Source organism: Manis javanica, chromosome 7, assembly GCF_040802235.1.
Source record: "Manis javanica isolate MJ-LG chromosome 7, MJ_LKY, whole genome shotgun sequence".
In the NCBI taxonomy this organism is placed as follows: Eukaryota; Metazoa; Chordata; class Mammalia; order Pholidota; family Manidae; genus Manis; species Manis javanica.
Window position 1 is genome coordinate 26,280,132 of NC_133162.1, and position 10,061 is coordinate 26,290,192.

The 10,061-nt window shown below is 55.1% G+C and overlaps 1 protein-coding gene across 1 annotated transcript in view; it reads left to right on the forward strand.

The window, feature by feature from the left end:
• The window catches only part of FBXW4 (F-box and WD repeat domain containing 4), a 77,926-nt gene extending 68,408 nt beyond the window's left edge, over positions 1–9,518 (forward strand). Inside the window, exons 7-9 of the mRNA XM_017674342.3 lie at positions 7,930–8,070; positions 8,531–8,672; positions 8,868–9,518. Of these exons, the coding sequence (XP_017529831.2) occupies positions 7,930–8,070; positions 8,531–8,672; positions 8,868–8,987 (403 nt within the window). The 3' untranslated portion in view covers positions 8,988–9,518. The remainder of the gene's footprint in view (positions 1–7,929; positions 8,071–8,530; positions 8,673–8,867) is intronic.
• The last annotated feature ends 543 nt before the right edge of the window (positions 9,519–10,061 follow it).

Consider the following 10,061-nt stretch of genomic DNA (forward strand, 5'->3'; position numbering starts at 1 on the left):
ATCTGGTTTGATTCCTCTTGAAACAGGGCATTCACAATGGAGTAATGAACACACCAGGTGTGGATTGATGAGTGGCCCCTGATGATAAGACCTCCTTTATTCTAGATCTTCTACTTCTGTTAATGTAGCTGAGCATCACATCACACTGTTGCCAGCACAGCTAAAGCTTCCAGGGGCTCCTTTGTTCTGAACCCCTGGGATACTGGGCTTCCTGCCATCTGTGAAAGTTGCTCCCATGGCTCTCCCTGCCCTCTGGCACCTTCTTGCTGCTGAATGGGGCTGGGGCAAGAGCCCTTCCTGTGGTGTGTGATGGGGAGGCCTGTGAGGAGCTGCAGAGGGAGTGCAGGCTGTGTGGTCAGACTGGCCTGGGCTCCAGAGTTGACTCTGCTGCTGATTAGCTCTGGGCCTAGTTTCCACATTTGTAAATGGGATTTAATTATCCCAACCTAACAGAACTAGTATGAAAAAAGATTATTTTGTAAAAGTGCCCACACAGTGCTTGTCACCTTGGGAGTGTTCAGTCACTGCACGCTGTCTCCTTCCCACTCTTCCTCCCCAGCGACCCTTGTTTCCTGCATTAGACCCTTGGAGTGTGGAAGCTCAACCTTGTAATCCTCCTAATATATGTGGCCCTGTGACCCAGTAGAAGGGGAGGTGAACCTGCTGACCTCATGATATAGAGAAGGCTCTTGACAGTAAGGCTGTGAGTCACAAAGATGGGCATTTCTGCTGAAAGTCAGTTTCATTTTTCTTGTGGTTGGACCTTGTGCTTAGAATCCTCACTGGCCTGGGCCCAGGGCAGCAGACAAATGGGGGCATGGGCTGAGTAGCCCAGTGTGGCCCAGCTGTATCTCAAAAGTTGGATAATCTTGGCGTGGTCTCCTCTGCCTGTGGCTGCCGTGGCAGGGGTGCTCCTGGGCACAGGTTCATGGTCAGGACAGAGTTCCAAGGCACCAGCTCCTTGAGTGGCATTTTCTTATGAAATCTCTAGACTTCACAACCCCAGACACTGGGTCCTTACAGACCCCAGAAAGAACCCAACTGAGAATGAGAACAAGACAGCTATGGCCATTTTCCCTGGAGCCAGACAAGCAATAGCTGTCTGTGGCAGGGCTGCCCTGGGCACCCGTTGGCATTGCCTCCTCTCTGCCCCCAGATTGCCCTTCTCACCACTGAGAGAAGCCAGGCCTCGTTTGAACATCTCTCCTGTTTCCAGGGAAGCCTGAAGTACCGAGCAGTGTGGGGATGGAGGGAAAGACGCCCTGGTGGAGGCGTCTGCTTTTGGTGGGAGGGAAGCAGTGGACAAGATGACTGGCTGTAGCTCTTTCCCAGAGAAGCCCAAGCAGATAATAAAGCCATGTAGAAAACAGGATTAAGGTAATGAACAGGCAGGACAGAGTTTGATCTTTCAATAACACCAAAGCCTGACTGACAGGCCAATCTGGAAGGTGGAGCGACACTGCTGGCAGGACTGGGCGGTGGGGCTGTGTGCGGCGCTGGGTGGATTCTTTGCTTTTAACATGTCACTGCTGAAACCCGAGGAGTGCCAGGATTTTCTCTTTTATGTGTATGCTACGACTTGGAGGGGGAGGAAGTGGAGGGGCAGCTTTGCTCTGAGCATCGCCCCTCCAGGGGCTGCCCTCAGGATGAAGGTGGGAGCCAGGACACACCTCTGAGGTGGAGGTGCCCTGCTGGGCACTAGCACTCTCTGGTCCATCTGTCTCACTCAGATGCTGTCCACAGGCAGCCCGTGCTGCCTCTCAGTGCCCGGAACCCCCTTCAAGGTCACGTGCCTCTCTCACCTCTTCATTCCACTAAGACGCCTGGAGGCTGTGAGCGAGGAGGTGCTGGCTGAAGTACCCGGGCCAGAGGACAAAGGAGCCTGGCTGTTCCCCTCTCCCTTCCTCTTTTTTTGCTCCTGAAGGTGACAACCATCCAAGAACAGGTTTTCTTTTAACTTGACTAAATTATGTGGAGAGAAAGATGGAGTCCTTTGCCCAGCCTGGAGGTACCAGAGTGTTCCCGCTTCCAAGGGTAAATAGTCTTCAGGCTCGGTCCTCAACCCCATGGGCTCCATCTTGACAGTGCCAGCAGCCCACCACTGAAGTCTCCCTTGCTCGGCCTTGTAGTCCCATCAGGCCTTGAGGAACTATGTCAAAGCCGGTTTCTGAGCCTGGGGTTTGGAGGAAGCAAGGCCCATCTTGTGTTCTGTGTCTGCATTGAGCAGAGCCCCTGGCCAGGCACCAGGGAAGGTGCTGTCTGTGGGGCACACCTCCCAGCTGCTGGAACGCCTGGGGAGAGGGTCTGACTGGCCTGACATCACATACATCCTTCCCCCTGGGCAGTGGGCAATGAATGGAGAGGCCTGGATCCCAGACCTGAAGGTGTCACAGTGGGTCTAGCCACAGCCCTGTGCCAGCCTAGGGACCATTCCCAGCCTGGGTAGGGAAGGTGGGGTGGGTAATGGTGGCTTGGTGGCCTGGCTACTCCTAGTACATCACAGGCTCAAGTCCTCAGCTAGGCACTGTGCTGCCCTGTATGTATGACCATATGCATGGCCCCTGCACACATCCTATGTCCCCTTCAGACCAGAGTCATCCCTGGTTCCCCATTACTCCTCCATTTCCATCCTAAAGCCCCTAAGTCTTCTCTTGCTCAATGAGGGCAGGGCAGATAGGCTTCTCACACATTCTGACAGGTGCCCTCTATTTTTTCCCCTCAGCCTTTGCTCCAGCTGCCCTAGGGAGGTGGATTACACTTCTCTGCCTACTGAAACTCTTATTCTTCAGCATAATGAGCACTTCCACCAGGAAGCCCTCCCTGATCCTTACCCCTGCAGCCATGGTTAGTGACTGTTAGAGCACTCAGTGCCACCTTGTCAGCTGCTGTGTGGCTTAGTATAGCTCTCTGGCTGGGAATTTGTATTGGGAACCTGGACTGAGCACGGGAGATGCATATCAGGGCATATCTACCAGCCTCTGGAATGACAAGAGGGGCCTGGCTGCAGACCGTTCTGACCATCTGCAGAAGGCAGTGGTGTGCTGAGTGCAAGCTGGGCCACTCTGAGGGCACCAGTAGTGCCCATCCGGCCCAGGTGTGGCTTTGTCTCTGCCACAGCCCTCTGCCTCCACCCCGGGCAGGGGGCCTGGCTCTCAGTCAGGGTGATTAGGGAATTGCCCCTCTTTAAAGTACCTGCCTTCTCCTTTGAAAGTATTACTGACAGCTTTTTTCATTTTCTTTTTTCTTTACCTCTTTAAGGAACCCTGTAATTTCTTTCTCTTTCTTTCTTTCTCCCCCCCATCTTTTTTCTTTCTTGTCCCCTCTGTCCCCCTGAACTCTTTGAAATTGGCTCTCTGCCTGCTGACACCAAACTGATACTTTGCGTTTCACTTCTCCTTATCCCTTTATGGCAACAGATGTTGAAATTTTGTATCCTTTTATCTGCCCGGCTGCCCCTTCCTGTAATTACGGTCCCCTTGTTAGCAGTACAAAGTGGGCTGCCTGGCTGCTTGGCCTTTGAGCCATTGTATCTGAACACGTGTGCATGGGTGGGTGCTGGGGGCTGTGCACACGCACACACATGCATGGGAGAGGCCGTGTGCTTGGGAAGGGCCCTTCCCTCTCACCTGATAGGGCAGGAGCAGGGAAGCTTCCACAGGCTTCTCCTGGTCTCTGCCTCTCTGTTGTTTGGCACCTATCTGCCTCCTTGATTTTCTTGCCCTTCCCCCCAGAGGACTGGACTAGGACAACCCTCCTTGCTTAAAAGGTTCATGGCTGAGCCATGTGCACCCAAAGGCCCACCAGGGTCTGGAAGCCAGATCCTGCCCAAACTGGATTTGTCTACTACTGGGAAAACAGCCCAGGTGCTCTGAACCTTTACTGTTGCTGGGCCTTCTCCTGGCCATCCCCCACCCCTACAGCCCCACTACCTCTTACAATCCTGCCCTTTATGGAAGAATTGCTCAATACCCACAGCCAGGAAGGTTCTCTGTCCTATAAAACTTTCTTTCACCTCTCCTCTGGCAACCACCAGGTCCCTGTTTGTATTGTTGGTTGGGTACACGTCATACTTCTTTCTCTCCCTCACTAGATTGAAAACTTGAAGACAGGGACAGTGTCTCCTTCAAAATCATACCTCACATTATCCCTGCAGTTTCTATTAAACACACTGCCTTGTATACAGAAGGAGCTCAGTAAGTGGTTGTGATCAAAGGGAAGAGGAGTTAGAAGGCAGGAAAAACCTTCCACTCTCTTAATGACCATGTTGAGCCCAGCTTATACCTTCAGGCCATCCACCCTTGGGAGCAGAGATGTAGGAAGGCGAACTGTTTGTCAATCTTCCATCCTTTCCCTCACCCAAAGCCATTGTTGCATTTTGGGGTCACACATGCCAAATGGGGGTCCTTACACCAAAACAGATGCAGAGAAGAGTACTCACAGGACCCTCGGGGAGCATCCTCAGGCACCCAGCAGCTGTGAAATGGTGCAGGGGCCATGGGCATTCTTACATGTGGGCTGGCAGGTGGCAGCCAGGGATGTCTATCTCGGCACTTTAAGCGCAGAGGGACTTTCTGTGGGCAGTGACTTGACCTGGGAGCTCAGGCAGGCTAGGCAGAGGGGGCTTGTGGAGGCTGAGATGAGAGGCCGGAGGGAGGGAGGGGTAAGGGAAGCAGGGCACCAGGTTTCCCACCTCCGCACTGCCCAGACTGGGGGTGGTGGGGCTGCCAAGGACTGACCCTCTGTGATGGCCTCACCTGGCGCTCAGGGCCTTTCCCAGATGGGACATAGAGTCTTCAGGCTGGCCCCATCTCTAGTTAGCTGTCACCACAAAGCTTGTGATGCACAGATCAGTCTTAAATTCCCTCATACCTGTCAGAAGTTCCTATTATTCCCCCAGCTTCAGTGGAATTGTCTGGGCAGTGGGGTGAAACGGACCCCCTCACCTGATCCCATCCTCAAGAGGCCCTGGAATAGGGCCACCCTCTGCTCTTCCTGCCCAGTATGCTGGGTGCTCCCAGGGAAGCCACGCAGAGCCAGGCTTCAGGAACAGGTCTCCCGCAGGCTGCCCTCCGCGGCCTGGTCCTATTCATCAGGCTCACAGGGGCAGCCCCATCTGTCTTTACCTCTCCCTGGGTTGAGAGAGAACTGTTGGAGTCGGGCTTGCAGAGGCCCCTCAGCCCTCAGTGGGTCCTGGAGGCCCAGGCTTTGTGCGCAGGAGTTGGAAGGCAACAGACTTTTTGTCTGCCCCTGTGTAGTGACAGTCCTGGTCCTTGCTGCTGTCTTGGCCCAGGGCTTTGAGCAGCAGCCCTGTTCCCACACAAGTCGTGTGACAGCCAAGGCTTGGCACCCCCTCACAGCCCCGACAGTGAGAGGCCGAGAAGCATTCTTGACATTCTTTCCAGAGAAAAGGGGTGAAATGTCTGAATTTGGGGGTCACCACATTATACAAATTGCAATCTAATCATTTTTACAAGAACACACTTGTAGTAAGAAAAGGCACCCAGGAGGAGGGGCTGTTTTGTCCCCCTCCCTCCCAGAGTTTGGGGCTATTGTTGGGCCCATCTCACTCCCTCCACCAGAGTAGTTGAGCTAGAGTTTTCTAGTTAAATTGGTCCTGGGGCGGAGGGCCACGAAGGGCCCACAGTGCCATTTCTGTTTGTTTTCCCAAATCAAAGCCCCAGCAGGGCTCCTATGGCACCGCTGGGCCGCTATTTGAAGAGACGGGCCATTTCCCAGAGCCTGGGGTGTCAGTTTATGCTCTGAACTTAACCTCGCAGGCACTGCACAACAGAGCCTCAAGGATCCCGGGCCCAGAGTGAAAGAAATTGTATCTTTTTATTAGCCCATTTAAAGTGTGTGTGGTCATTTCAGATCATCAGAGAACAGGGCAGCAGAAAGAAGCTCCTTAGCCTCTGGACAGGCTGGGCTGGCAGACGGGGAGCTTTCAGTACTTGCCTCAGCCCCGAGAGGCTGGTGCCCACTCCATTCCAGCCCTTGGGTTGCCCCCCCAGAGGGTAGGGTTCTGTGTTTTTTATTGCAGACATAGTGGCATGGCACTTTCCAGTGAAGGCTCTGATGCCAGGGCAGGGGTCGAGGTTGTTAACTTGGTCTAGATGTTGCCCTTATGCTGCTGATCCTGCCCAGCCCATGGGTGCCCAGCTCTCCTTTCCTCTGAACCTGGGACCAGGAGTGGGCAGGTAGAGCCATGCTGGGCTTCCCACCCCCAAAACTCCACTGCCTTTTATCTTCTATTTCAAACAGACAAACATGAAATTACTTCTATAGATTAAAGGGAAGAGCTCCTCCATCATTCCTGAAGGCCTAATGGAAGGGGCAGGGCCCCCAAATCCAGGAGGGACAACTGCACGCATACGCACGTACGTGTGAGAGATCAATCCCTCCCTGCCGGGCTCTGGCCTGCCCAGGGTGGGAGAATCATGGCTGGTGGCCCATCGGGAAGGCAGGCCTTCCTGGGAGCCAGGTCAGTGATCTCCCGGAGACGCTGATCTGGGGAGGTGGCTTTCTGCCTGATCCCACTCAGGCCCCCCCCAGCACACAGTGCCATATCATCTTACTTCCCAAGCACACTTGGGAAGGAGGCTGGGAGCAGAGGTCTGATATAGGGCCTAACCCCTCACTGGACAGCAACAGTGCTCCCTATTGGGAGCCACCACACTGCCCAGGGCTTGAGGGGAAAGGCAGGACAGGCAGAAAGGTACTCCCAGCTGCCTCTGCTTTTCCTTCAGCATTCAGCCTTCAGCAAGAGGACGGCTCCACTGAGGAGAAGGGAGGTTGAGGGTCAGCAGCTGCAGGACGTAGAAGGGCTGGAACTGTGGTCTGTGTTCACATGGGCTGGTAACCTCTCCTGCTCAAGCCCTTTGGTGAACACTGCTTGGCCCAAAGCTGGGCTGGTGAGACCACAAAGTCCTCCCCACCCCATGCCAGGGCTGCTTACCTGGGTGTCTGGGTAAAGGGTCCATGGCCTTGCCTCTCCTGTTCTTCCATTGAAAGGCCAGCATCTCTTGGGTGAAGCTGAGGGGTCAGGCTTGGAGGGTACCCCTCTTCTCCTTTATTTCCCCCCAGTCACTGTGCTGAAGCTCACTTCTTCTACCCATCCCCTAGCCACAGGGATTAGCTGGTGCACTTGATGTTGAGGGGTAGTTGCTAGGGCCAGAAGGCCCCCCTAAGTGGTTGCTAGGGGTCTGGCATCAGGGCGAAGGGTCTGTCCACTGCCGCGGTCACGGAGGGAATTACACAGTCACAAAGAAATTGTTCTTCTCAGTAATCTGCTCTCGGCCACCGGGAGGGGGAGGGTTGGGGGAGCAAGCTGGAGCCCCGCAGGCTGGGGGCTGTGATCACAGAGGCGTGCTAGCCCCGGGCTGGGGGCCAGCCTGGCCAGGAACACCAGGGACCAGCCCGCTAAGCTGCTTTCTCAGCGATTTCTCTCCCAGACACAAAGGTGTTTACTTGTTTTAACATCTCCTGGGACTCCCCTTCTCCCTTTGTGTGGTCTTTATCCCCAATGAGGTTTGAGCCCCAGATTACAGGCGGGAATTAAGGCATTGGACTCAGGCAGCTCAGAACTGCATGACCTGCAGGATCAAGAAGTATAAAGTAACCAAGAGTATGTGGGGGGGTGGGGGGCGCCGACCCTTCGGCTAGGCCCATTCATGTCCTGCAGAGGAGTGGCCCGGCGGCAGGGCCTGCAGGTGTGAAGGAGGGGCTGCAGGCAGCTGAGGCCTTCAGCTGGGGAAGGGGCAGGGACAGGGATGGGGTGATGGGTGGGAGTCAGGGCAGCCTTCTGTGGCCCCTTCGTAAGGGAGTCTAATTCTAGATGAGGAAAGAACTGCATTGCCCTAAGGACTGAGGCCATTTGAAAGTTAAAGAATGTGTGTGGGCTTCTCATCCTCTGGCCTTCTCTCTCCCCAGTGGGCAGCTGATGACACACCTGGGCAGTGACTTCCCCCCAGGAGCTGGGGTACTGGATGTCATGTATGAGACCCCTTCCACACTTCTATCCTGTGGCTATGACACCTACGTTCGCTACTGGGACCTCCGCACCAGTGTCCGGTGAGGGTGCTGGGCGGGAGGATGAATGGTGGGCCCACGGGAGGGGGCACAGGGACTCCATGTCAGGGGCCAGTGGGGAACAGTCTGCAAGGGCAGATCAAGCTTAGCCACCCCACCCTGGCTGCCCTGGTCCCATGGCCCAGGAGAGCACAACAACCAGGCCCTGATAAGGGCCTCAGGAGTGGCCAGGGTGCTGTCCCTCTGCTTTCTGTCCCAGCCTTTCTTACCTCTCTGCCTCATAAGTCCTGGCATATAGCTGACCATGTGGAGGACAAGTGAGGGCATTAATCCACCCCGGGGGCCTGGTGAGAAAGAGACCTTTACCAAAACTTGCTATTTTTTAAAGAATTTAGTGATTTGGCTTCTCTCTCCCTGCCAGAATGGCTTTCCCTGGTGGGAAAGCTGGGGTGGCTTGGGAGAGCCCCTCTGAGCCTCCCCAGCATGTCCTCTTCCTGAACAGGAAGTGTGTCATGGAATGGGAGGAGCCCCACGACAGCACCCTGTACTGCCTGCAGACAGACGGCAACCACCTGCTGGCCACTGGTTCCTCCTATTATGGTGTAGTACGACTGTGGGACCGGCGCCAAAGGGCCTGCCTACACGTAAGTGTCCCGCCCACCCCACACCCTCAGGGTGTCAGGACTCATTACTATGTGTGCACGTGCCAGTGCCAGGAGAGGATGGGAGGAAGCCTCCTGCGGCACCTGCCCCACTGCACGGAGCCTGGGAATCCTGGGTTAGGGCGCTCCTACCTTCCACGTGGGATGTCCTGGCCATTCCCGTGCCTCCCCCTGCAGGCCTTTCCGCTCACATCAGCGCCCCTCAGCAGCCCTGTGTACTGCCTGCGCTTCACCACCAAACATCTCTATGCTGCGCTGTCTTACAACCTCCATGTCCTGGACTTTCAAAACCTATGACACAGCCGCCTCAGCCTGAGGGCCAGGGAAGCCAGCTACTCAGGGACCTCTCCTGTGGAGGGTGCAGTGACGCCTCCTCCTGTGCTGGGCCTGTACTCCTAGACCTGTGCGCACAGTGCTCCGCACCACCCAAGGTGCAGTCCCTCCTAGGAACCAGTTGGAGAGAAGGGACTTGCTGCTTTGGAGAGGGTGATGGAACCAGGCCTGGAAACGCCCACCTGCACCTTCCCAGAGCTATGACTGCTCAGAGTGAGGCGCTTCAGACTTTTCAGTTGGTCTTTTGGTCCCTTCCCTGGAAGGAAGGGTGAGGCTGCTAGTATCCCTGCTGGCACTGGCCCCCACCTCCTCAATCATTCCCTGGGGGATTCCAAGACCAAGCTTTGGGGGGCTGGAGACTCACTCTTGGGGCACTGTGGCCTGATCTCACTTTGTAACCAAGAAAGGACAAGGGGAACCCAGCACGACCTCAGGCCAGCTGTTGAGACATGCTACAATATTCATTTTTGTAAAAATAAAGTGTGACTGTTCACAGCTCTGGTTTCTCCCTGGCTGGGGAGTCCTTGCGGGGAGAGGGGAGGCAGGGAGAGGGAGCAACAGATTTCAGACTTGGGGATGGGCATGCTGGAGAAAGGAGAAGACCAGACTCATGGCCCAATGACTCCGTGTCCTCAAGAACAAAGAGTTTTTTTCCAGAAAACCTTGCATGCCCACCCACCCCTTTGGCCCTGATGGTAGGGTGGACAGCATCTCTAGGGACCATAGAAGGGCTTCAGGCTGCGTGTAGGGGTGAAGGGGGCACTATAAATTGCTGTCCATCTTTGGTGACCTTGCTCCCCCCTATTCCACTGTGCACTTACAACCCTTATTCTGGCTTTACATGTATAATGTCTTAATATCCTGGGCTATTTCCAAGGTTTCTGCATTTTTAAAAACTTGTCCTTTGCCCACCTTTATCTTAGGGAGTGCCTCTGGGCCACTTCAGCAAACTAAGCTAGCACAGGGTCCCTTCCAGCCTAGTCCTCCTGAGTTTATGCAGACAGGCTCAAGCAGCAGCCTGGCCTTGCCCTACCAGGG